We start from the raw sequence: 27,354 nt of genomic DNA on the forward strand, positions 1-27,354 counted from the left end.
TTAACACAGTCAGTCTGGCCTGTTTGAGTGCTGCTCTGCAAAGAGGAATGTCTGGAGCAGGAACTACAGTTCAGTACAGTATGTGACATTTCTAGTCACTGAAAGTTCCTTGTACTATTTTTACTACTATGTACTATTATTTAGAAGACATTTTAATAAAGTTTGAAGAATGCTAAACAACATAAGAAGAATGCTAAACAATGCCACAGAGGTGTGTCTGTTCAAAACCACAGGAAGAAGGCACTATGGACAAAAAAATCCCCTACTCTATTGTATCTATATGACTCAACCTCTCTGCATCCCCGAGTACACGTGTAGGCACATTACATCATTACTGTCTTCTCGTTTTTCCCTTTATATCCCTGCTTTCCATCCTGCACAAATGAGATCATTGCTCTGATTTCATTCCGTGGCTGTTATGGTTTGGGGGCATCTGGGAGACATTCCAGTGCACAACCACAGATCACAAGCCCGTACAGCGCCTCTTGTCCAGCCGTGTAATTCACAACAGCTGCAGAACACTTGAGCAAGAATACTGGCTGTACTCAATTAAATCTGGTAAAAAAAAAAAAGAGTGTACATGTACATCACTGTGAGTAATGTAATAATATTGTTTAAACTGTGCTGACTGTACTTGTAACTAAACAAACCACAAAGACATAAAAAAGTGGAGTTCGTAAATGTTACAACTGTTTACAACTTTTCAAATAGAAATCATTGGGATGAAGGGAAGAACGATGTGGAGCCCTATGGTGACATCTAGTGGTCACACACAATTACTACATAAAGGGTATTTTTTTAACATTTTTACATTTTTGTACATATATATAAAATGACACTAATGACAACCTGCATGTTGAATTATAATACACTATTGTGTGTTTTAAGTGAAATATTTTTTTCAAAGCAAGCTTCAAACTCTTTTGATTCCTATAAAAATGTCAGATATAACTTAATATAATCTTTAAAAAAAATTTAGCAGGAAGGAATCATGTGTTATTGTAATGGTTTCTATCTAAGACCTTGGACTCTCCCTGAAGTGACACACAGTCACCTAAACTTCCTCATTCAGTCATCCACCTGTCCCCAGTTTCCTCATCAGTTCTCGGTGGTTTCAAACCTGACCTATTGCCAAACATACGTGTTACAACTGTGTATGCAATAATTACAAAAGAATGCATGCCTGATGTTCTAACAGTGTTATTAAACATCATGTAGTTCTCTTATCATGCTATCCATGCACCATCTGTGGTTCACTTTTTTTGCTGTACTGTTTTTGTTTCACTTTGAGGGAGCTGTGTTTTCCTTACATCACCTGATTGCTTGATTGCTGTTACTTTTGTGACATCACTGAGCTGTCAAACCTGTGTATCAGTATCTCTTGATTACATCATGGATAAAACCCATGATGGATAAAACCCATGATGTGGGTTATTACTAACACAGTTCTTTCATGTCAGTACTTGCTGAAGAAAGAGTGATCAACTCTGTACATGTTACCTCAGCTGGTGGCTTTGGGGAATTGTTAGCTGTGCAGTGGGCTTTCACCTCCTTCTCTCTGCAACCATTTCCAGAACACCGTGAGAGTTCCAGATTAGAATGGGAATGCACATCATTGCATTGTTTGTTGTACGTGAAATCACCTGACGTACACGGGGCTTCCATTGTTGTTTATTGTAAAGTACTCACCTGAGTTTTTCATGAGGCCTGCCCCTGGTCCTGTATCCGGTCAGCCCCGTGTACTCACCTGTTCTCCCTCCTAGCTAGGCTAACGCCATAATCTCTTAAATCTGTCTAACTGTAATTTGTCTTTGTTAAAAAACAGTTTAGACTCACAATAGCACGGCGGGTGGTACCTTCTCTTTTGCGAGCACACAGGCGACACGATAGTTGTAAAAATGGGTTTAGCTGAACTTGTTGTTTTAAAGGATTTGGACCGGAAGTCTCGTATTTGGTGGGCACGAGCACGTAAGGCCGCAGCTATTTGTTTTTGTCTTCAGTTATTTTAGTTTTTTTTAAAGTATCCCTGCTTTAGAATTCCAGCACGACAGTAAGAAAGGTGTTAGTAAGTATCAATAGAGAACCCGTGGTTATGCTATGCTAACTTTTTGTTGGCTTATTGACACCTGAAACGGTGTCAGTCCGCTTAATTAAGGATGCTTCCCTTTTCACAATGTTAAGTGAAAATAAAATGACACAGGAAACATGCCAGGCTTAAAGTAAACAAACATGGACTGTGCACAATATGGACAGAAAGGAACTGAAAGCATACAATGAAGTGGTGCTGTGGTGTGTTGTAGAGGTTAAATGCCGGGGGTGGAAGTGAGTAGTGCTGGATGGCATTCCTCTGACATTCAGAAAGCGACGTTCCTCTGGACTTTTTCCTCTTAGTGATGTGGGGGAATTTGTCCATGCATTGTCGGCCTATAAAACTCCTACAGTTGCAAGATCGCTAGTAAATCTGGAGTCAATGACAAGGTAAGATCACTTTTGACTGACCTAATTTGAAGAGCACTTATTAAAGAAAAATAAGTCTCTCCAGCTAGAAATACATCACCAGTTAAAGCAATACTCATATAAAAGTATGCAGTTATTATTATTATTGTATGTTTTTTTTAAATTGATGTAGACACTGCTGATTATTTAATATAGCTAATGATTTTACCACTAATAGTCTTTTTAAACTTTATTCTATAGGCATGTCCAACCAATATTCTGTTCTGTTATTATTACTTAACTTTTTTTTCTATTCCATTATACATGTTACTTTTTCTTTCTCGTCCACCCTCTTCACATCATGGTCCTCACTTCTCTCTTTTTTCCAGATGAAGTTATTTCTTCTCTGCATCATCCCTGCATGTCTACAAGCCACATTCCCAAATCCTAGGAACCACTGGACTCTGTTGCCCAACAGTATGCTTCATCTTCACGACAATACATGTTCCCCTCTCTTCTCTTTTTTTCTCTCTCTGAATAAGCATATGTATATATATATATGTGTGTGTGTGTGCAGGTATGTATATATAGACACACACACCTCTTTCATTTCCTTTATTTGTGAATGTGTCCCCTCCTAGTTCTGGTTTTGGAGGTGGACGGCACTTTGGGTGAACAGCCTCTGAGCTGCATTGAGTTGCCAGAAGAGCGCCTGAGGACAGACAATCGGAGCCTAAGTATTGTCTGGAAAAAGAATGGGGTAGAAGAAACTCAGAGAGGAAACTCGTATATGGTGCATCTTGAGGAAAGCATAGGTGGGGGCAACTACACCTGCCACAGCGAGGACGGATCACTTCTTAATCACACTGTAGTCTTGATTCAGGAAGACTGGACCAAAAGGAAGAAGATTCTAGTGAAAACTGATCAAGGTAAGGGCTAATATAACAGTGACACGGCAGCAAATGGAAATTTTGAAAGTATTTGCACTGTGAAATAGTCTTGTGTTGTCTGCCGTTTCTCATTAGAAGATTACCTAAAGTGCTATGCTCAAAACTACAATGGAGAGTTCCACTGCTCTTGGACTTGGCACAGCAGTCGTGTTGGCAAAGTAGCATTCATCAAAGCTCGACGGTAAGCTCGCAAGCTGCTGACATGTTTTCTGTTTTGCTGTCCAATAATAACACAGTGTTCCAACTTGTGTCGGTGCTGAGACTACACAGTCACATCCATAAATACCATCTTCTAAAATGAAACATAACAAAGTACATGTTTGTGTAATTTGAAGGACATTTGAAATTACTTTTCATATAAAAATAATACAGATACAAATTTTCTTTAATAATATATTTTATCACTAGGTGCTCCTTCACCTAAATTGCTAGTCAGACCGTGTTGCATCATCAAAGTAAAAACATTTTTTTTCCACTTTATACAGTAATTCTGACAGCTACACCAGTCAGTGTTCTGTGGACAGCAGTGCTCAGCTTTGGACGTGCTCTTCAGGTCACAGTAACTTCAGCTGTTCAGTGGATAACAGCGGGAGTGGCATCTCCTGCCTGGATAAGCTGCACTGCCCCTATGCAGAGGAGAGCCAGCAGATCCATATCACCGTCTATGTGAGGACTGACTTCCTGGTGGAGAACTACTCTAAAGACTTTTACTTGTCAGAGATAGGTGAGACTTGTGCAATTCTTATTTTCTTTTGTTTGTTTCTATTTGTTTTCATCTAACCATATGTTTTGTTTCCACCCTCAATAGTGAAACCTGACAAGGTAACGATTGGCAAAGTCAACACTACATTGATACAGTGGAGTTACCCAAGTTCCTGGAGCAGCCCCTACTCTTATTTCCCCCTCACTTTTCAGATTGCACAGATTAGGAGTAGATGTAAAAGGTGTGACAACCCGTGTAATGACTCAAAACTTTCAAAGGTAAGAGGAACTTTGCCAAATTCTCATGACGATTCCAAACTTAAACATAAAGCAAAGTGAAAAAATTCAGGAAATGTCAAGTTTGCAGTTCAAAAAAAGATGAGAAAGTGGAAGAAAGACTCAATGTTGTTTCACCCTAAGGTTGTTTTCCTTTTAGACGCTGAAAGTTCACTCTTCAGATAGCTGTCAGTTTCAAGTGAAGCACAAGGCAAAGGCTGTGTGTGTCCGTGCAAAGGATGCTCTCTGTAACTCACAATGGAGTGAGTGGAGCCATGTCAGGTTAGTTTCAGTATCCTAGTAATGTTCTGACTGTAAAAACCTTTTGCAGGTTTCTGAATATTCAGAAACAAGATGTGTTACTGTGCATTGTGATGTGTATTGCACACAGAAAATGCTGTTAAAATGATACACTTAATAAGCTGGGTAGCTTTCTGCAATTTAATTCCTTTCTTATTTTTTTTACAGTCTGAGAAGAAATGGAAAGAACAAGAGAAAAGACAAACTGCAAAAAAGCAGACGAGCACAGAAGAACCAAACATCTTAAGAGATGTATGATTTTTTAAAATCTTTTATTATCTTTTATTTAGCAGTTATCAAGTAATGTGATTTTTTTTTCCAAATAAATAAAACATAATTAAACACATCCTTTTGTTTTTGTTTGTCATGAAATACAAAGCACTTTACTTTTAATTTACTGAATGACTAAAGGCTTCATCCTTGCAACAAAATACAATTTACTATTGGGTATTGCTGGAGGTACCTATATTCTTTACTTAAGCAGTTGTAGTAACCAAGTGTTCGAATTACCTAGAAGTTGAATCCAAGTTAATGAAAAGTTGACCTTTGAGGGATGCATAGGTTTGCAACAATACAACTATATTAAAAGAAAAATAAAACACTAACTGTGGTGAGTCTGATTTGAAAGTGGTATTATCCTTCGGTTTAAAATTGTCAGTAACGCAAAATATTCACAATTTTATTACACGTTTCCCGACATATATGGGAAATGTGTAAATGGTATAACACCATCTTGTTTAAGCAGAGACAGTGGTGTGACTGGGTTGGTGGGTGTGGAATGTGGCAATTTGTGCTACCTATCAGTGACAGCTTGACAGTGCTGGACCACGCTGGAGCAATGCAGGCGAGGAGGTCACATTTTTACAGCCACTGGATGTAGTGATGAGGTTTTGTTTTTGTATTTTTTACACAGTCAATAACCAGGGCAAGATTGCCTACTTTCATGCTTTGCCTCTTAAGTGGCAAGTGGTTGGTTGGGTAACTGCGCTGAAATGAGAGAACCCTCTTTGTAGCGACTACTGTGTAATCAGCCGTAGTGTGGAGGATGTGGTGTTTTAGGTTCACTGTTGACTCAGCCTACCAACAAGTACAACACAGCACTCTCTGTTTTGACTTTTCCTCTTACAAGACCAGGTGTACATACCGGTACCTTCAACTCATTTAGCCGTTAGCCTTTAGCAGCAGTGCACCAGTACAGAAACAAGTCAATGACAATATGGCACTGTACATGTTCATTTATGTATAAATTAAATGACTTGCTTTGTTGACAGTGTTAAAGATGGATTATCCATATTTTCATATTGCTATTTGCACTGATCAAACATACACATTGTTACAGCAGGAACAGTAATACAGTTTTTTCACTGAAGTCCACACCAGTGTTTTGTCCTTGTGCCATAAAGTCCAGCAGTGTCAATAGTACTTTCTGCTTGACTAACAGTGAAACAATGTTCAGGATTACATCACTGTAGCCAGGTGGTGAGAGTGTGGTTTTTGGTAGAAACTGTCCGTCTCACACTGGCAAATCACTTAACTGTTGGTAAATGTCTGTCTGCTTTCTGTTCACTGCAAGCAGATATGGCACATGGTATTTCCTGTGTTCAGTGCCAAGAGACACATTATGTTTTTCTTTCATCTTTCTGTCTCTTGGATGCAGCTTCATATTTGTCAATCAAAGTTTTGGCACATACCCTAAATCTACTTTTTATTTAAAAAAAAAGCATGAGGATGCTGAACAAGTTTTTACAGGATCAGCTGATAAATGACAAAAATATAGTTACAGTCAAAACCAATGATAGTAACATAACAGAACAGACTATTTAAAATCCCTAAACAGTGAAAACTAATATGCAAACTGAGCTGAGTAAACACCCCAATGAGAGGAAGCTCATTTACGGTTTACTGCTGAGTTTAACCTCAGTACATTGACCTTTAAACAACAAAAGGGGCCAATGTGTTAAGATAATGCTGGTCCCTAATGACATATTCATTGCCAGTAAAACTTATTTTCTGAGACAGAGGAAGTGTCTTCTCTTACTCAGGCTTATTGTAATGTAAGTATTCAACTAATTTAGTCACTGTAGTGAGTCATGACTTTATCCTTCCAGTGTGACTTATTTATACTAGTGTCATGGTCCCGTGGTTTTTGACATGTGTCTCCTTAAAATGAAACCATGATGAATTCTTATGTCAAGATGTAGTATGTAATACTTCACAAACACTAGTATACAAGACTACCACACCAATATGGCATATTCGACTCAACTCATTTAATGCCAGGTTAAGAAATCTTAAATAAATTATTTATCAACTTAAGTCTGATAACTAGCCACCAATACTATTTTTTGTTTTTTGGATCTTAGAACTGTTACTTTTTCATTGAAAAAAAAAGACCAAGGGTATAGGAATACAGACGCAATTTCCCCGTTGTGGGACAAAAAAGGTTTTCTTAATCTTCTTAATGTAGAACTGTCACTAATCTATGTAACTTATGCTGATGTTCCATATTAAATAAACCGGTTAGCTAACACCATGTGGTGAAAAGGTTATCCCATCCTCACCAGGAGAATGACAGTAGTATTTTCTAAAAGGCAATTTAAGTGCAATAATGTTAAGCAAAGTGAATTTAAAGCTTAAATGTATTTAACATTAACAAAATTATATTTGTATGTAGAAATGTGATGATTGTCTTTTTACACACAGGAAATTAGAAGAAGTCCCCCAAATTATTATTAAATAAGGGAATTACTTGCCCTTTAAAAGCATCAATCTAAACACTCTAAAACTCCAGTGTATTGTTAACAAAGTGCATCCACCTGACACGTTAAACACCAAATTTCCGTGTCACATGTAAGAAAAGCCCATGCAAACAATGTCAAAGAATAGTAAGCCACTCTTCTCAGGATTTGTCCATAACTTGGTTGGTCAGGTGGTTGCAGTGAGCACTTATTTCATTTCCCTGTCATTAAAAAGCAGAAGAGGTTGTCAGCTACTTCACACCCCTGACCTTTGGCATTTGGCTGTTTCTTGCAGGCATCTGACAACATTTTTTGGGAAATGGCACTGATCTTCTCCGTACACTTAAAATGTGATTTGCTGGCACTGCATTCCACTTTTGAAATTTCTGCATCTTAGTGTATCTGTGTTGGTGTGTAAATCACCTTGGTAAAATGACAGCTTAAGAAACATGTCCGTGTAAAGCAATTTAGATCCCATTAAATTATTAAAATAGGTTTCACATTAGTTTTTTACATATTATATTTAGTCAATCTATAAATAAATCCCCCCCCCCCATAAATACATAGCCTAATAATAATAATAATATTCTAAACAAACTAACAACAGTCAGTTTTGCACATGAATAATGTCATTACCATCTGATGTTACCTACAAGATCAATTACATTCACAACTTGTTCTCATGACTCCACCATCTCTCTGACCTTGTCTCCATTTGTTGACCATGTTAATTAATGGAGCACATAAGTAGCTATTTGGACAGATGGTATTTTTCTGCATGCTACTTACTATGCAAGTGCTACATTTGAGAATCCAACTGACTTTAAGTGGAGAAAAGGTGCCTCAAGAGTCATGTAATGTATTTTATAGGCCACTAGATGGCAACATTGCACCTGATACTCGTCTGTATGTGACCTGCGGTAAAAAGAAAATTGCCAGACACGTGTAACAGTCTTACAATTTAAAATGTACATTAGCTTTCCCCGTCACAGTAATAGCCTATCTTTTAATATTTTATCCCAAGTAACGTCATGCTTGATGCCATTAAAGCCTGTTTTTATTCTTTCTATATAAATAACATTGTTTAGTATGCCGGTATCAAGGTAATTCAGTCTGCTGGTAATGCTGCTACATATTTAAAGGATAAACATCTATATCGGTTTCCTTTTATGTCGTCTAGAGAGCATATTGTTAGACATAAGGCCCATTCTCATAAGCATATGCCTGATTTTTACAGCTAGTGATTTTTATGAGTCTTCAATTCAATCAGGCCATTATTATCATCAGCCCAACCTTTTGATTTACGAGAACATCTGGTGGTAGTACAGGAGGCTGACGGCAGCGCCTACAACTTCTTTCTCATCAGTTACTTCAAAATGTCTAATAGAGTTATAGCGCAGGGAATTTTAATAGACTTCCCATATGTGGACACTTGAACATGAGTCACATAAAAACACACACAGACACACCTTTACATCGTTTAAATGGCGTGCGCATTCCTGTTTGTGCGTAATGATCAGAGAGATTTTGCAAACTGTGTGTCCGGGTGCCATAGAGTTAGTTAATCGCAGTATTAACATGGCTGGATCATCGGGCCCCAACTGACATCTCTGTTTTTGGATACTGAGAGTGATATTTGGGCTAACAGTGTGTGTTGGGGCTCTGGGATATAAATATATGTCACCCCAGAGGCCTTTAGTGTTCGCGCTGGCCTGCATGCCGACCAAGGCAGACAGATCATAGATGGAGAGTCGGGCCACAATCAAACAAATGTGCTGAAGGATAGCTCTGGGCGTGTGTGTGTGTGTGTGTGTGTGTGTGTGTGCGAGCGCGTAAAACTTAGGCAGTGTGACAGACATTTTATCTCACGTTGCTTTTATTTATCACTATTTATTGTATCATGTACTCACGTGGTGGGGTGCTCACATTTCCCCTCCCACAGCAGGAGACATAAATAAACAGATATAGACAATGATGAGATGATTGCTGGTTTGGTGTCTAAGCTTGACCGTTTATGGCATTTATCAGACTCCGCAACTGGCCGAGACTCTTATGCTGTCTGCTCTGTATGATAAACAAAGCGTGTTTATCGCTCAAAAAGTAATATCACTGCTGAAATCAAAGTGGAGCTTGTCTTTGAGTTTAAAATCTTAAAAATTCAAATGACCAAATTTTGCGCATTTTGTTATGATTGCATCGCCTTTGACCTTTTAGAACGTCAACGTGTCAGACGGTTTCATTTCGACAATTCGTGATAAAATCTTAATTTTCCAAGATATCCTGATATAACGACTCTCTCCCATTCATTCCAATTCATTATAATTAACCAAACAGTGCTTGTTGAACAGATGTCCTCCGGTCAATTCAATTTGGCAATTTAGAAATGACTAATGATCTTGGAGGAACCAGGGTTGATGAAGAGCATGAGGTGTAGCTGTAACATCTTCATCTACTGCAGAGTTTTCATGCATGTGAGCCCACTGTGCAGTTTCATGCTTCTGTGAGCAGGCATGCAAATATTTCTTTCTCTTCTCACACATATTTTTTGTCGCCTGTTGTTTTTGAGTAGTTCTTTTTTGAGTGGTTGCAAAATTGTTGGACAGCGGGGCGCAGCACAGTTTAGCTGTAATCCTCATATTTATGTTGGATTCAGCACTTAGTCCCGCAAGATTTATGTAATGCATCTAATCAAAGCTAATTTCAAACCACCGGGCTGTAACAGAAAAAAATGTGCGCAGTGGCTGCCAGGCTTTTTTTGGTTAGCTGAAACTTTCTTAAGCTCATAATCTGCCAGAGTTGATACTCTGAATGAACGCTTGGACTGCAGTTAATTCAGTTCTTCTCTATAAAATACAAGTTTCTGTTTGCATGTTTGAAGTTTCTGACAGCACACGAGTGCATAATGTGCACAATTAACTGGATTTCTGCTTGTTGAATTAATCTGACACATAAGTAAACACGATTAAATCTGCACACTAGCTATGCAACTATTCATCAGATTGTTTCTTCTCACTGGAATCTTGTGAAGTTTGTCACATAATAACGAGACAAAATGACTTCTGTGTGATGCTCATTTAAAACATTTGATCGGATTGTGTTCTGGTTTGGTTTGCATGATACATTTTCATGGCTGCAGCTCAAGTGACAACGCAGCAAACAGGCGATATAGATGTTACAGCCGCCCGGGCTCTCCTCCTCACTCATGCTCCTCGGTCTGTGTACTAACTGCCAGGCTTAAACTAATGTCCTCCCCTGAGTTGCTGTTCGATTCTCGTGAATACATTAAATGTCAACTCATGCACAACAAGACACGGAGCACACACATTTTTGGCACAGAAGAACGCGCACCCACACATTGCGCACAGCTTCTGGCTAAGTGAGTGTAGGGCGGGACACTGCGTGGGACGAGGCGGGGACAGCAGGCAGGCGGGCGGGCGGGCGGGCAGCGTGCTGGTCGGGTTGGTGGACAGCTGATTGTCCGTGTTATTAACTGTATTTGAGGGCGTTCCTGTTCGCCTCGTAGGCCACGCCTCCCTCACCTACTCGTTCTCTCCTGTTTGGCATCCCAGAGATGGTCCAAAGTGATTCCTCAGGGAAGAAAAGAGCGCAAATCACCCGAGCTGGAGCTGACGAGGAGCTGGGCTGCTGTTACCTACAGGACTGCTTCGTAATTGCGCGTTTCATTCATCTGAACAGAGGAGAAGACTTTGTAAATAAGGGAAGGGAGGGAAGAGGGCGAAATCTCTTTCATCTCCTTGGTTTTCTTACTCACTGTGGACTGTTTGTTGCAAAAACTGACATTTTGCCTGTGCTTTTGTCAGCTGCACCTTGATCCGAGGGACTGTCGCCAACTCAGCGCAGCCTCTCTCATCCTGCGCTTCCCCTTTCATCGTTCTCACGCTGTTCATCTTCATAGCTGCTGCTTCCCCCCTCCTTTTTTCTTCTGGAGTCGCTGACATGAGGTGCAGCTAACCCTGGATGCTGACAGCTCCCCTTTTCCTTCCACATGTCGCATCTTTTGTTTACTTTGAGAAACACACGCGCGCAACTAAACGCCAAGTGAAATAGACCACGCCACTTTGCTCCTCTGACAGCGCGATCAAACAGACGCAAGAGGAGGGGAGGCAGGGGAAAAAGGAGGGAGTCAAGGAGAAGAGGATAGAGAGAGTAAGAGAGAGAGAGAGAGAGAGTGTGAGTGAAAGAGAGAGAGAGACAGTGTGAAGGTGCGTTTTGATGTTTGGCATCCACGAGAGCATCCAGAGGAGTGGGAGTAGTATGAAAGAAGAGCCCATGGTGGCCGGGATGAACGCGGTTCGGACATGGATGCAGGGCGCCGGAGTGCTGGACGCCAACACAGCCGCCCAGAGGTGAGCCTGAGGCGGCCTTAGCGCTGCGCTGACTCTGGGGTTGTGGAGAGCGGGGAGAAAGCAGGTTGAGATCTGCGCTGAGTTAGGGGAAGACGAGGCGGCTGCATCACTCGGGGCAGCACGCGTCCCCAGAGGACATGGGGATAACCACGGTTCCCGCTGGCATTAGAAGTTTTTAGCTGAAAGTCTTTCTCGAACAATTACTTTAACGTAAAGCACAGCAAGCGTGTAAATGCTGCCTTAGAATAAGTTTAGTGTGGAAACTGAGCTGTGCGCCTGTTTTGAATCTTTTCTGCTCACTTCACTGTGTTTCAAGCAGAGCAGATCACAGCCTGCACGAGGGTTTTTAATGCTTGAATTTAGAAGCTTCTTACAAAATAAAATAGTTATTTACTTTCAATAAAGTTGAACAAAAAGAATGTAAAAAACACACTTTTTTAAAACATTATTTAGAATGGCATATGCACAAAAAATATTGCATATAATATTGGAATATTGGATGTATTTAAACATGGCAGATTTAGTCTTACAGCTTAATATTTTACTTTATTTCTTCTTATATTGTTGTTGATTAAAGTGTAAAGCGCATATGTGCAGGGCTATTAAATATATATATACATATATATACTTTTAGAATGCACACTGACTGGGATATTAGCAACTGCGGTTTTGCTTTAAAAAGCATATTTGTCTGATGTTGCACTTTTACTGTATGGGTTTATATTAACTCTCGGCGTTGTGGGTGCTGCTGCTTTGTGCTTGTGTCCGCAGCGGAGTGGGGCTTGCTCGGGCACACTTCGAGAAACAGCCGCCCTCCAACCTTCGCAAGTCCAACTTCTTCCACTTCGTCCTGGCTTTATACGACAGACAGGGTCAGCCGGTAGAAATAGAGAGAACCACCTTCGTGGACTTTGTAGAAAAGGAAAAGGTAAGTTTGACATTTTTCATTTCATTAGCGTTTATTATTATTTATGATACATTTTCAGAGTATTCAGAGTAAGAGCATAATGTAGGAATTTACAGCGTGCATCGACTGATGTCTGACTCAATAAAGTGAACTGTTAAGGTGATAAATTACCAGACGTGTGTTAACAAAGTGGCCAGACGCACACAGCAGGCATCAGTGGTCCTGAAGGCTTCCCTGATGTGATTTTTAGATGTGCTTTCCTGAAAGCCTTACACGTTTCTGATTGTTGCTTAGTAATATTCAGCTTTATTTATTATTGCTGAATATCCCTAAAAGGATATTAGTTTTTCAGTTGATGCTAATACGGTGACATTATTTCCTGACATGTAGTCTATTTCTGCAAGTGTTGTCAGTCATGATATTTTATTTTTTAAACACTCATCGATATTCCAGTTTGATCACGTCAATCAAGTGTAACATTGACCGGTTTGCAAGTGGGGTTAAAAGTGAAGCTCAATACTTTTGAATTCATTATCTGGAATCAACGTATTTATTTCATACAAATGCATTTTTATTATTAGTCAGTGATATTAATACTGCGTTGTGATTTACAGCAAATGTGTGAAGTTTGATTTTTAAAATGTATGTACATGAGTATTTAAATAGTTTTTATTATCAGGTCATGTCAATAAACATGAGAACGGCTGTTAATTATTAAGAATGTGATTTAACTTTATTTCGTCGTAAAATTAAATCATTTTGAAACTTTGCAAAAGTTGCTTTTTTGTTTATTATTACTGTGGAAGATATAAACGAAGTGATGTGATTCGAATGACATCACAGTTGGGGAAACATAACATGCTAATAATCTAAAAATATCAAGTTGTGGAGCCGCAGTAAAAGTCCCAGGAGGAGAGGGCTTGCTTGCTCTGACTGGGTCTGTTTGGTTTAATTTTCATAGGAAATGACGGGGGAAAAGACCAACAATGGGATCCATTATAGACTTCAGCTCCTCTACAGTAACGGTGAGTTTGGTTTCCATAATTTTTATGGAGCAATAACAAAAGCAGTGAGTGAATGATACGCCAAACCAAAGTGAGGAAATTCCAGGGAAATTCTTTCAGGAGGTCAAATCGCTGATCTTCTATTTTCCCGCATTTATTTAAATAGTTTGCAATTTCATATCAGCGCGTATTTATTTTAAATAAAATACTTTGTATAATAATATGCATACTTAAAAAATTAAAACGGGTCAATATTATTATATCCGTTTCTATTATTAATATTATGATCTTGTTGCAGTGCTTACTGTCTTGGTCCTCGGCCTACTTTTGGAGCAGCAATAACTCAGAGGAGCAAAATAATATGTCATCATTTTAAAGTCTATTGCATAATTACATTAAATTGATTATGATTTAGAAAAATGATTTTTATTACTGCTGTGCACATTTGCAAGCTTTAATTGTTAATAACTGTTAATAGAAATAATAGAAATAAAGTAAAGGAGGAAATTAACATTTCAAAGTCCCAACCAAACTGAGCATGCAACAAATACTGAAAGTGTAGACTCATACTTTGTACAAAGTGTCTCTAAGGGGAAATCAGAATAAGAAGAAGCTGTTTTGTAAAAGATTTTCCACATGGGTAAAGCCGTTCCCACAGATGTGAAAATATGCAATGTGTGAATTACATTTCAACATCTCTCTCTCTCTCTCTCTCTCTACCTGTAGGCATCAGGACAGAGCAGGACTTGTATGTTCGTCTTATTGACTCAATGACTAAACAGGTAAGAAGTTCTGTAGTTTACTACAGGCTCAAAAAAATTAAGATCTCCATCGGTGTGTTGCTCTGAAAGTTGCCCCTACCTTCAGCCACCACTCCCCTCCTCCTCCTCCTCCTCCTCTTCTCTACCTACCCCCCTCCACCCTCGCCCTGCTGCATGCCTGTGTCTGAGACCCTCAACTTCAGCACAGCACAGCCGGCTTGATAAACGACCTGTCTTACCTGTGGAATACATTTACAGAGGCCCAGAAAAGTAGAGGACATGTGTCCTCATACTCTGCACAGCAGCCAGTAAGTGGGGATGGTGTGTGCGTGTGCGTGTTTTTATCAGGCGTTATATACGTGTGTATGTGTGTGATTGTGCACATATAGTGTGTGAATATCTCGCTATGGTGCAGAAGTAGTTGTGTGTTAGTGTTTGAGAGAGACAGTGATGCATGCCAGCTCACTCTTTGAGGACCTTGACCCTCATTTCCTCAATGTGAAACAGAACAAACTATCCCAGAGTGTGTTATGGCCAATTCAATCACACAAAGAAATACAGAGCAGCACATGTGGGCTGGCGCACACTGAGGGAATTCTCTGTTAGGATGAATTAGACAACGAAGAAAGTAAGACCCTTCAATGCTGTTTAGATATCAGGTCTTTTGTTTTGCCAATTCTGCCTCTAGTGCCATTAGGCTTGACGAGAGTTTGCCTTAGAATAAAAAGAGTAGGAGGAGATGTTGTTTGTGTGACTGTTTGCCTGTTTATCTGTGTGTATGTGTGTGTGCAGGGTGATCACAGCCCTGGAGAGCATGTTGAGTGGGGTTGGAGGGGTAACCAGACTAGATTTTTGGACGCTGTGCTGTATGGACCAGATGGTGCACTATACTCCAGTCTGGCAGTCCAACTGCTCACTGTACACTGCATAATAAACACACATGCATGTACAAACACATTTGCACATGCAGAAGTACACACATGTGCACGCACGCACACAAAAATTTCCCTCTTACTGTCTCTGTCAGAACAGAGCGTTCCTGTTCAGGAGGACTGGATTCCCACGATACACACATTTGCCAGATAGAGAAACAGTACTCCCAGATGAAAGACACACACACTTTTCTGTTTTTATTTGTTCTGTGTTATGGTAGACTTTTCTTCAGCACAGCATTCATTAAAAATATATATTTTTTATGCTTTTTTTTCTCCAGCCAATTGTCTATGAGGGGCAGGATAAAAATCCAGAGATGTGTCGGGTCCTGCTGACCCATGAGATCATGTGCAGGTAAGACGAACCACACCAAGCAACATTTCTCTGTTTTTCTGGCCAATATTTAATAGCGTGGATCAAGATGAATGTTTTTCTTACTTTGGAGGTGTCTTTGTTGGCATAAAGAGGGGACAAAGACATGAGGAGCACTGCTAAATTACAATAGAAATCTTATCATTTTCCTCAAAGTGGGTTGGGGAGATGGGCCCTGGCCTATTTCTGTTGTGTGTGTATGTCCCTGTGTGTGTGTGTGTGTGTGCATCCCTCTCATGTTCAGCTAATTAGGACAAGGAAAAGCTCATTACTCAAACCCATCCTCCTCAGTCTGTGTAATACATGCAGTTTGCTGTGTCCTGACAGTGAGCTATGTGCAGAGGGGGGCAGACTCGAATTACACATAAAATACAGACACACACACTTGCTCAAAAGTAGTAAGCAGGCAAAACTCTCACCAGCCCATCGCATGCACTTACAATCAATAACAGCATCATAAAGCATGTGGTTGCTTCTTACAACCATGTAGAAGTACATGTGGAGTTGCATGTAGAAAAATGGCTAGTGGCAAAGTGTAGCCACTTCCTGGTTATCACACAAGGCAATTTAGACCACTTGTTTTCATATGCTGCAGGAAACGGTCGAGATCAGAAATCTGATCTGGCTCTCCAAGCCTCTTGTCCTGAGGGACTCCAGAAAGTAGGGGGAGGGTCAGTCTCCCTCCCTTATCCCTCAATGTGGTGTTTCTCTCCATCTTCTCCCACACACATACAGTCGTCAGACACAGGTACACATAGACACACAAACACTGAGATGAGCAGATAGAGAGAAAAAGGTAGACGCGGTGATACTTTTAGGGGTATAGGAGGGGGTTGACAGCACAAAACACACTGTTACATTGTGCTGCAGTCAAATGATTCAGAAAGGACTCGTCACATCAGTATGCAACCCCCTTCTACCCAGCATGCACTACTCCCCAGGTCCAGTGGGACCACTCTGTGACCCACTTCTGAGAGAGAGGAAGAGCGAGAGAGAGGCGGGATAGAGGGAGGGGACGAGCACTGAGGAAAAATAAGGAACATAAGATTGTCTGGTTGTGTGATGTCTGACAGAAATGGAGCTAACCTGAGCCCTGGAGGCTAATTCAAGTTTGTATTCAGCCCCATTCAAGCTCACTGCTTTTTTTCTTTTCCAAACTTCGCCTAAAGTCACCGGGCTGATCTCACCTACAGTCGTATTAGAGCCCCGGTCTTACCTTTATAAGCTAAACAGAAATCCGACTCTTGTTTTTTTTTAACTCCAGAATAGTCTCACGCCCTTTATTCCTTTTTTCTCTTTCCTGCATGCTCATCTAACTTCCTCTCCCTCTTTGAGCAGTGCCTTATCTTGTACCTCTCTCTGTTGTTCACATCTTGGTGACTAACTCCCCTTTGCCTCCCCTTGTTCTCTCTTCCCCTCAAACCCACAGTCGGTGCTGTGATAAGAAGAGTTGTGGCAACAGAAATGAGACCCCATCAGACCCTGTCATCATCGACAGGTAAGCAAACTGTGCCTTTTAACCCTATAGTCAACGTGATGCTGCACTGTCAGTGCAAATACAAACACAGCACAAACATTTCCATCAAAGGAAGCAGCTGAAAGTTTTTTTCAATATGTGATTTGGCTGAGTGAATGTGACCCACGGGCCTAATCGAGCAGGCCACAGGTTGTCATTCAGCAACCATAATCTTCTGTGTAAGCAAAATGTGTGAAACTGCCGTAAATTATATTCCAGTGCTATGTGTGTGAAGTGGAAGAGCAATCACAGAGCAGTTGAGCTCTGCTTCAAGTGTGGTTAAACAGTGTTTGTGTGGTTGTACTGATGACTTGGCTGATGAGCAGTTAGGGTTACAGCTACAGTCTGGTGTGTATAAATCTTGGACGTGTATGGTGTGGAAGGTTGTTAGCTGCTTTTCACACTCACACACACACTTTTCCCTGGCTGTCATAAACTACCTCTGACTGATGGAGCAGCTTGCATGATTTACAGGCAGTCAGAAGAAAAGAAAAGCCCTGCAGATTTACTGTCCGGCTTCGGCTGTGTGGCACTTGGGTGAATGTACAGTGCGAGGGAAAGTGTTTGTTTGCACTGCAAGTGTGCAGATTAAAGGAGAACACCTACACATTGAAGTGAAGTCCCATAACTTTCTTTGGCCTATGATCTACAAAATGTCAAAAACGCTATATCAGGTAAAATGAAGGACATTGGTGGCTATTTTATGTCTGATTTGACTTTGTCATATTTGAGTGTATTTGTGTGAGTGTTAATGAGGCAGTGACCTGTGCTATCTGATGAACACAGCTGTCTTGTTCTCACTGCTGCTCTGTCAAAAGCTACTCTTTACCTGTGTATGTATGTGTGTGAAAGTGTGTGTGTCTGTATGTGCACAAGTTTGTGTGTGCGTGCGCCACCCTCGTTCCGCTCCATTGAAGCAGAAGGCCTCACCTCAGCGCTCCCTGAGACAGCTGCACCCCACCACGTGGCCTCAGACAACACGCCTGCCCATCACTCTGTGCCATATTTCTAAATTTTTGTTTTCCTGTGTGAATACTTGTTGAATTTCTCATCTGTGCACTTTGTCGCTTTGTCTTTATGGGCTTCATCCCAGCACACTGCAGTTAAACTTTTCCTTGCGTCTGCAGCAGTTTGAGCAGATCCACCTTAGCAAAGCAGGCTGATCTCCTGTAAACAGCTAGCCCACACTGTGCATGTGTTGTGGTCGCTCGCTGGCGGTATTCCCCCGACGCCCAACGGCTCAGGTGTGAGGGCAGCATTAACGAACAACAAATTAGAACAGAGGGAGGGAAAACAACAGCGATATCTCCGTTTTCCTCTCCAGTGAGCACTCTTTCTGGACAGGAAAATAGGTCAGGTGAGAGGAGAGCCTTTGGGAGGGGGGTTGATAGCTAGTTTTAAAGAGGGGGGGACTGAAGGGGAATAAAGATAGGAGGGTTTATACGTTTGCTCATTTAGTACCAATATATTCTTGGCAATTGTAATAATCAGGGATTCATAAACAAACAAACAACTGTGAGGCTGAAACTGACTCAATTACCACGAGTTCCCCTCCTTCAAATTCATAAAGAAATACCATCAGCAGCCCCTCTCCACCCTTGAAGTTATTTAGTTCGTTAAATAAGGGCTCGTTAGCCCTCTGCTGTTTCGCAGAGATGATTAGATTTTACAGCCCTAATTAGCTGGGCTAGCTCTAACTCTTCTGGAAGAGTAATGGGTCTGATTGCCTAATTAGCTCTCTCTCGTTAAGATGGGAGAAACAGGCCACTGCAGCAAAACCGCAGGAATGAGGAAAAATAAAGTCAGCTAATGAGAAACTTATTTGATTGTTAGGAGAACAAATCTGGTACAGTGTGGATCAGCAGCGCTCTGGGTACTGTATTGGCTCACCGGGAGAATCTCTCTCTCACCTTGCTCTTTATCTTGACTCCTGTTGAAAACAGAATTTGTTTGTGCTCTAAAGCATCTGCAAAAACAACAATATGATTCTCATTTTAATTATATAGGTATGTACTTTTGAACATTTGTGTATGCTATGATTGCAAAAAGCACTAGTTTAAGACTAATATATATGGTTATAGTGCTAAGTTTTAGAAGTTAGGATTAAGAAAACCTTTATTTGTTCTCCAATGGGGAAATCAAGTTGTTGCAACTGCAGAGCTAAGAGCAGCAAAATGTAAGATACAGTATAACAAGTATAACATTAAAAATAAGATACAGTATAAAAATACAATAGAGTTACAATTGACTATACTATAGACTGTACAGAGTAATGGAAGCACTAAAAACGAAGACAAGTCATGATAAAGACAAGGTGGCGAGTTCCTGGAAATTCAAATAGACCTTGGCATGACATGTTGTGTCTGCGCTTGACGCTTGGCAAAGAGAAGCAGCAGAAAGGTGAGACGTTCCGGTGCGTCTCTTCCCCAGGGAAACATGTGTGGTCCACTTTAGCCTCTTACAGAGACAGGATAATATGAGGGGAACCCTTAACCCCTCAACCTCCACTTCCACTTCTCTCCATCACTCCTGGTTATCGTGGGGTTAATCATATACAGCCACTGCGATCAGTCCATTATGTGCCTGGATGGGCCTCAAATCACAAACACATTTCCCTCTTGCTCTTTCTGTGCATAGCTTATCTTAAAATTGTCCCTCCACAGAACTATTTCTGGTAAATCCATGTAACTGTGGACAAATCTGTGAACCCTGCTCGCTTTGGGGGTATAACTGTCCCTGCAGCGCCATGTGTCCTCTCCTGCCTCTTACCACCTGTGTCCCTTGGCCCTTTCCTGCTCGTCCAGCTCCCATAGGCCTGCTACAGGGTGTCCCCCAGGCAGGGAGAACCTCTCTGGAGGAGGGATAGAAACACTCTGTGACCAGAGATAAGAATCCGCTGGTTAGTTCTGCAGAGCCTGTGTCCCCCCTTTCCACTCACATTGCTGGGTGGAGCGAAGTGGTGTCAAGTTTACATGCACAGACAATGTTATTTTAGGTTTATTGCTGTTTTTGTGTGTGTTTGCATTTGCACACACTCCTGCAACCCGCTGTTGATGTGGCCCATTTCCTTGCATGCGTGTCTGTGCTTGTGTATCCGCATCGTTGTTGGTTATTTCCCCAGGAGCGAGTGTGTGTGTTGATAGAGGCCATTTCCTGACGAGTGTGTGTGTGTCTTGAGTGAAGAATGTCGGGCAGGAAGTGCTCCTCCCGGGGAGGATGATGTCATGGCGAACAGTTTCCTGTTCTCTAAGCCAGTGGAATGGACTGACTCTCAGCTTTACGGCGGGTCATTAGCACTTGTGGACAAGGTTTTGTTTTAAAGACTACACCTGGTCTAAACAACTCTGTGATTAAGAGTATTTTAAAGACAGCATTTTTGCAAGCTAATGCATTGCTTGTTTGTCTCTTAGGTGGGAAACCCCCTTATTGTTTTGGTTGTTATGTTTGGATGCACTTCCTGGGGTGAGAGGTCATGTGTTGCCTTGGCTAGGCTAACGTGCTCTAGTGAATAATGTATGTCATTGACTTTATGTCAGGCCTGCCAGCCCCCCAAGCATAGCCCACCCATGTTTTATTCATCCATCTCATTTGTGTGTGTGTGCCTGTGAAAATGTGTGTGTGTGTGTGTGGCTGTGAAATTTGTGTGTGTGTGTCATTTAGAGGCCCAGTCTGCACCTGTCCAGCCATTAGCCCCCTTCTCATTTGCATTTGATGCTAATGCGGTTTACTGGCAGCGCCTTCCGTCCCCTTAGCTTAGTTTCATTTTCATATCCATGACTGTGTTAGTAAGAAGGCAAACACACACTTACAGTACAGCTATCTGACATTCTCCTGACTGTATCTGCTGACACATTAATGTCAAGGTCTTCATTGCTTGCTTCTTTTTTCCACTTCCTGGGTCTCTTTTGTTTTAAACATGATAGTCATTCTTTTATTTTCTTAGAGTTGGTTTTCTATTGTATCGCTGACCACCTATCAGTAGCTTGACATTTCCTTCCAAGACAAAGGAAAAAGAGAGAGACCCTGGGGGTGACAATACTCTGCTTGGTGAATCGCCGTATTCTGCTTCCTGTTCTTAACTTGTGTGATCTTCCTTTAGCTTTAGCTTGATTTGGTGCTTTTCCTCAGGGTTGGGGTATATGTGCATTGTATACACAGCCCCCCTCGTTTTTTTTTTTTTTTTGATGTGCTGTTTCTTTTCGTGCAGTCTTAGGAGGGACAGCTGCATTAGATGTTATGTGAAGCTTTGAAAAGGACTGGCCCTGAGCTGGTTCTGGTGTTTGTGCAGGGCTCAGGGGCAAAGAAGCAGAGTTGCTGGCTCATCGATATGCAGGCAGAACTCCCCTCCCTCAGGTGCTAGTTGCCTCACAAATCTAGTTTACACACACACACAGTGGACGCAGATGCAACTCTCACCCACAGATAAACTCATACACAAATACATATGCAGACACACTGATATGTATGGTATGAGAATCCACTGGCGTTCACATATATAGTACATACATAGACACTGACCTGCAGCTTTCTGCATCTGTTTGGTTCTGTTCTTTTTTCCCTATGGTGGTACACCACCCCCCCAAACACTGAAGGAAAGCGCTTCCCTAGGGGACTGACGGCTGTGCTGATTGACAGAAGGCAGTTTGGAGGTCGCAGAGCCTCAAACAGCGCTGCCACTTTCTCTCGGTCTGGTCCTGATATTCAGCCCTTTCACCCCTCACAACTGTCCAACTTCCAGTTGCAAACACACCACAAAAAAAAATCAACACGCAATTCTAAGACTATGTACCTGTTAGTTTATGAAAGATCATGTTAACACAATAATCTTTGTTTTGTGTTAAGGAAACAATTAGAAACATAAGTATTGTTATTAATGTTCAAGTTTGTGTGTGCACAATTTAATTCTTTCCCCTGTAAACTAAACAGAGCCGCTATCACCCTTTATAGGTAGTTGAGCTAATGCTCCCCAGCTGAAAGCAGGTAACAGCCAGTTTATTAGGGCATATAAAATGTAATTTACAAATGTCATAACAGTGCAAAGTTCTAGGTTTCATGACGTGAGGATATTTTTTTGGCTGGAACTACTGTAAATAGCACTGTTGTAGCTCTATTTTCCCTGCAAACTGCTTTGTCATTACTGCTTGACATTCCCTGCTTGACCTGGTCGCTCTCCTTGGTTGTTCCCTCTGCCTTTGTGTCAGTGTTTGTTCTGTCCCAGAATGAAGGGTTTAGCTGGCCAGCGCTGACCCAAATGAGTAGCGTCCTACTTCTCTGAGAGCTATTTAAGACATTTCTGGTGTTGGAAATTGCAGGTTAGAGAGATAGAGATAGAATGGGAGTTAAATAGAATGAAGATATATTTACCATATGAAAGGTCTCATGTGTGAACGTGTGTGGTGCTGCAAGTGAGGAAAGAGTAACGTTTTCCAGGATTTAGTCCGTGACTCGCCCTAGAAGATGCGCTCAATTTGCTTTTCAAATGAGGCGTGAAGAGCACAAGTGTGTGCCTCTCGGTGTGATGCTATACATTTGGACGTGCATGGCTATGTGTGTGTGTGGCAGGAGCAAGGCTTTGTTTTCGCAGAGCTGTGATGTGTGTGGACAGTCTAGCACACAGCCCACTAAGTGCTCTCTCACAGCCAATGTGTTACATGGTTGCCTGTGTTGCTGCTCTTAATTGAATAGACACACCAGGCTCCTCTCGGTGAAGGATACTCAGGACTCCTCTCGTGGCTGGCTAAGGCGGTGTGTCATAGAGCAGCATAGCTTCAAGCTGTCCTGATCTCAGCCCTAACAGATGATTCATTGTTTACTGATTATTTCTGCTAAGTGAGAACACAGACAGTATGTTTCATGCCAGCTTTATACCACTGCCCCCCACCCCCAGCCTGGTGTCTCACTTCCTATCAGCCAGTTTCCATTCCAGCCCCTCCTCTGGCGTTTTACCTCAGCACTGTAGCCCAGGATGTAAGTCCAGGTGTCCAGGATGAGTGGTTGTGACCCGCTGTGCCCGAGCAAGATGTATAGTCTGTTGATTGTTTTCCATCAATCTGTCCAGGAAGAATGGATCGCTGGCCAGGCACTGTGAGCGGCGCTCTCAGTTTCACACGTCACAATGGAAGGAAAACCTGCGCGGCATGGGGGAGACAGGGAGGGAGAGATATGTAGTGTGATACTAGTCGTGAGATTCTATGACAAAGTTATGGCATTTAAATCATATTGAGAATATTTTTTTTCCCAGAGTTTATTTCCAGAATTTTTATTGTCTTTAAAAACATAAATAGAAAAATGTGTATAGGTTTTTTTTTGACCATCTCATTCTCTCCAAGTTCAGCCTTTTCTTATCTGCTTTTATATGTGAGTTTTGTGACAATGAGCTTGACTAATTTGAGCTGTTATGTTAAGAGACAAAAGAAAATCTTCACAGGAGTATCTTCTCGATAATTAAATGTAAAGCAGGGACGTCAACATGCAGACAACTATGGTCAACGGCATTGTTTGATCAAAAGCATCCTATATTCTTACATTCCTAATATATTCTTTTTACTTTGCATTAATCATCAACAAATGAGACCCGAGCACATGTCACTGTTCCACTTCAAAAAGCGGAGCTGAATTTAAAGGCCTTTGTTTGTGTTTATGTAACTCATGAGGGGAGACAAAGTAAAGGCGTAGGCAATCGGCTGAGACACTTTGTTGTTTTACACCGCCTCACCCTATTTACGTGTGTGTAGCTAACGTTGTTTGTTTGTTTACCAAGTGGCTTGACCTAGCTGGGAGGAATGTTCACTTGTTTCCTTTTCTTCTCTGTCTCCTTCTGTGTTCGGGTTTTCTTCATCCATGATTCTCTTTGCTTTCTATCTCTCTGCCCCTCTGTATATGTGTCTTTTTCTTTGGTCCTCCCACTCAAAACTCCAGATTTAACTCTGAAGGTTTTTTGGTTAATCACACTTGGAATCTTCCCCTGCGTTTGAACACTTTTCCTCAGCAGCACGCTTTTCCTCGATCTCTGCATGCGGCGCAGGAGTCACGCTAATTATCCCAGTTATTGGCTTCTCCAACGCAGGAGCTGTGATTTACATGAGGTGACATTCAGTTCAAAAGCACAGACCTTTGCAACCTTTTTCTGGAAAACAATTAACAGCGCCGCTTTCTCCTCTGCCTCTCTCCCCTAGCTTCTTTTTTCTCTCACTACACCGCTCCCTCCCTCTTCCTCTGGCTATTGTCTTCACACAAACAGAGACGATTTATTGCCAGAAGAATGAAGGGTGTGTGAGGTGTGAGAGGCAAAATTGTTGAAGTAGCAAGTGATTACTTGCTTGTTAGTCTACTTTTATTCAATGATTCAGTTTGGAGATACTTTTAAGTGAAACTAACACTGATAACACTCCTGTAGAATTGTAGTTGATCTTTAAATTCTGTAGAAAAAAATATTATATGTCCTCTGCTCCTACCACTCACCCTTTAAAATTCAACACTTACTCTCTTACACACACACACACAAACTCTATGGACAGATAGCCCAGACAGGCACGTTCAAACACAAAGACAAACTTACAAGCGTGCCGTTAATGAAGCGCGTCTCTCTTCTGTCATGACGCCCATGTTAGCATGACAAGATGTTTACACACACAATCACAGCTCCTCCTCTGATGTGGGCCAAGATAAAAGAGAGATGAGAGGAAAAAGAAAAAGAGGAGGCAGAGACATGATAGTGTGCGTCTGGTATGGACTGCTTTTCTGTGTTTGACAGGAGGACAGTTGTAACAGTTCCCCACTGAGAGCCGAGAGAGATGCTAAGAGAGACAGATAGATAGACAACAGCAGAGATGTACCTGCAGAAAAATAATCTGAAAAGATTTTCTTTTTCCTACAAAGGACTTCTCTGAACTCAGCCACATCCTCGAATCTGGAAGAAAACAATTAGATCCACCCGCTTCCCCTTGTCCCGCAGTGTAGATTACAAATGAGCAAACCTGGCATTTATCACATTACTACAAACATTTATTAAAGCCGGTTCCCCTCTAAAGCTGCAGAGATAACAGTGGGTAATTGCAGAGACTGGCTCTATTAGTTAAGTATGCCTAATGTCACTGCCTCAGAGCATTAATGGACGCCGTAGTATTATGTTCCTGTGCTCATTACCACCCCACTCCCCTTCAAACAGATACACGCACACTCACACAAAATCACACATACACACACACACACCCTCTCCCCCCCTACATTGACCCTGCAGCAGGAGTCTGTGCCACTCTAATGAGAAATGGAAAACACTACTCCACAAGCTCCAAGACACACACACACATACATGGACACACACACACGCTCAACGGGAGACATTACAAAAGGACAGAGGGGTACAACACTATAATCACACACGCCCAGGGAAACAATTGTGCCGTTATCAGAGTGATCACATTATAAAAGTTTAATAAACACCAAACGGCCTAATGGTGAATTAGCCTGCATCTGCCCTGTGTTGTGCCAGGCTATAATTAGTGATTTAACAGAGACAAACAAATGTTTTTAGCCAGAGCGTTTCACAGTCAACACATTTTTAGTCGGACATAAATTATCATGTTCATCCTGAATTACAGAAAAATGAAGGAGGTTTTCGTCCCTGTGATGTTGACTCCAAGACACCACAAAAGTCCCACACACACGCAGACAGTCACACAAACACTGAAACACTAACTAAGAGGAGAGTTTGGCTCAAGCCCCAGTCTGGTTTTCTAAGTGGCACTTGAGATGTGTATGGAGAGAGGCGGATGGGTGCTTGAGATTGTTGAGGAGGAGGAGAGAATGAAAGAGAGGTGGGGGAGAGCAAAGAAGAAAAGAAACAGGAAGAGATGACGTTGAATTAGACAAGAGGGGAAGGCAATTGTGTGTTTTGATACACGTTTGTGTGTGTATGTGTGCATACGTGGGCAGGGACGTGGAATCGATGACAATTTATAATTTAAAATCACAAGGACTTATCACTTTTTACAGGGCCTCCATCCTTATTCATCAATATTACATCAGGACCTAGACTCTCCGTGTGGAGGAGAAGGAGAGTGAGAAACGGCTGAGGGGAGAAAATATGGCTTTGGTCCAGGGTGTGTGTGTGTGTGTGTGTGTGTGTGTGTGTGAAGAGGGGGAGTGTTGGGTGGAGGGGTAGAAGGAGGGCATCTGCTGAGGTTGTAGAAAACATTGCTTCCAGCATACACAAATGTGCAAACGCATAGCCCACCTTGCATGTGTATATGTGTGTGTCTGCATCTGTCCGTCTGCTGTTCTGTGTGCATGTATATGTGTGTGTGCGTGCTTGCCAGCTGAGTGACAGCTTAGTATTGATCTGTGGGAGGCCCTGGTGTCATTAGACCCAGTATGGACCAGCAGGCACACGTGGAGGTCAGGGCACAGAGTTTGTGTGTGTGTGTGTGATTGAGTGTGTGTGGACTGGGGGACCAAGTGTTCAGTAGTGACAGGCTCAAGCCTCTGAAAGAAAATCAATCGTGTCATAAGAGGAAGGTTTCCTCCAGCCTCCTTCACCCTCCTCCTCCTGTTCTCATCCTCTCTCCTCTTTTCTTGCCTTTTCTCCTTTTTTTTTCTTTTCAGTCTCCTCATCTGGGAGGTCACCCACAGACTCACCATTTATACATTTACCCCTCTCTTCTCTCTGTCTTTTTTCTCTGTTTCTCAGCCACACACACACACACAACACCCCTGGGTCAGAATCAGGGTTGCATGTGTGATGTGTGGATCAATTTGAGGGGTTATCCTGGCAAAAACGGAGCCATTAGTGACAGAACTGATCCTGGATCAGCCCTCATTAACTAAAAGGGCAAAGGGACTGTTTGTCCAGATAAAAGAAATGACCCTAAACCTGGGCCAATTAACTGACAGGGCATAGACTAGTTAAATTGAAGGCATCTACTGTTGTAATGTAATGTAATGTTTAACAAAAGTTTGATTTGAAAAGAAACTGATAGGACTTTGTTTTATTGTGAATTTAACTGTCCTTCAGTTATTTATCATTAAAGATGAGCACACATGCACACGGGGCAAGCATCCACCTGTTCTCCTCTCCCCTCTCTTGCCTGAGGG

The 27,354-nt window shown here is 41.7% G+C and overlaps 2 protein-coding genes across 8 annotated transcripts in view; both read left to right on the forward strand.

The window, feature by feature from the left end:
- Positions 1-2,404: 2,404 nt before the first annotated feature.
- Positions 2,405-4,911, forward strand: il12ba (interleukin 12Ba). The gene is made up of 8 exons (XM_028416928.1): positions 2,405-2,478; positions 2,826-2,913; positions 3,078-3,365; positions 3,462-3,567; positions 3,872-4,110; positions 4,195-4,367; positions 4,525-4,646; positions 4,833-4,911. Exons 2-8 carry the CDS (start codon positions 2,826-2,828, stop codon positions 4,909-4,911), a joined length of 1,095 nt encoding a protein of 364 aa, XP_028272729.1. The 5' UTR covers positions 2,405-2,478.
- Positions 4,912-10,861: 5,950 nt separating this feature from the next.
- ebf1a (EBF transcription factor 1a) overlaps positions 10,862-27,354 on the forward strand; it is a 51,890-nt gene continuing 35,397 nt past the window's right edge. For all 7 annotated transcript variants that reach the window (XM_028415706.1, XM_028415704.1, XM_028415707.1 and 4 more), the window contains exons 1-6: positions 10,862-11,769; positions 12,541-12,697; positions 13,638-13,701; positions 14,407-14,462; positions 15,655-15,728; positions 17,176-17,244. In XM_028415706.1, coding sequence (XP_028271507.1) covers positions 11,636-11,769; positions 12,541-12,697; positions 13,638-13,701; positions 14,407-14,462; positions 15,655-15,728; positions 17,176-17,244 — 554 coding nt within the window. In that variant the 5' untranslated portion in view covers positions 10,862-11,635. The remainder of the gene's footprint in view (positions 11,770-12,540; positions 12,698-13,637; positions 13,702-14,406; positions 14,463-15,654; positions 15,729-17,175; positions 17,245-27,354) is intronic.

This window comes from Parambassis ranga, chromosome 10 (genome assembly GCF_900634625.1).
Source record: "Parambassis ranga chromosome 10, fParRan2.1, whole genome shotgun sequence".
Taxonomy (NCBI): Eukaryota; Metazoa; Chordata; class Actinopteri; family Ambassidae; genus Parambassis; species Parambassis ranga.

Bases quoted from the DNA above. Each gene is read 5' to 3' on its own strand.
- il12ba (XM_028416928.1), top strand. From the start codon at position 2,826: ATGAAGTTATTTCTTCTCTGCATCATCCCTGCATGTCTACAAGCCACA. The intron at 3,366-3,461 runs GTAAGGGCTAAT...GTTTCTCATTAG, and splicing joins TCTAGTGAAAACTGATCAAG to AAGATTACCTAAAGTGCTAT. The intron at 4,647-4,832 runs GTTAGTTTCAGT...TTTTTTTTACAG, and splicing joins AGTGAGTGGAGCCATGTCAG to TCTGAGAAGAAATGGAAAGA.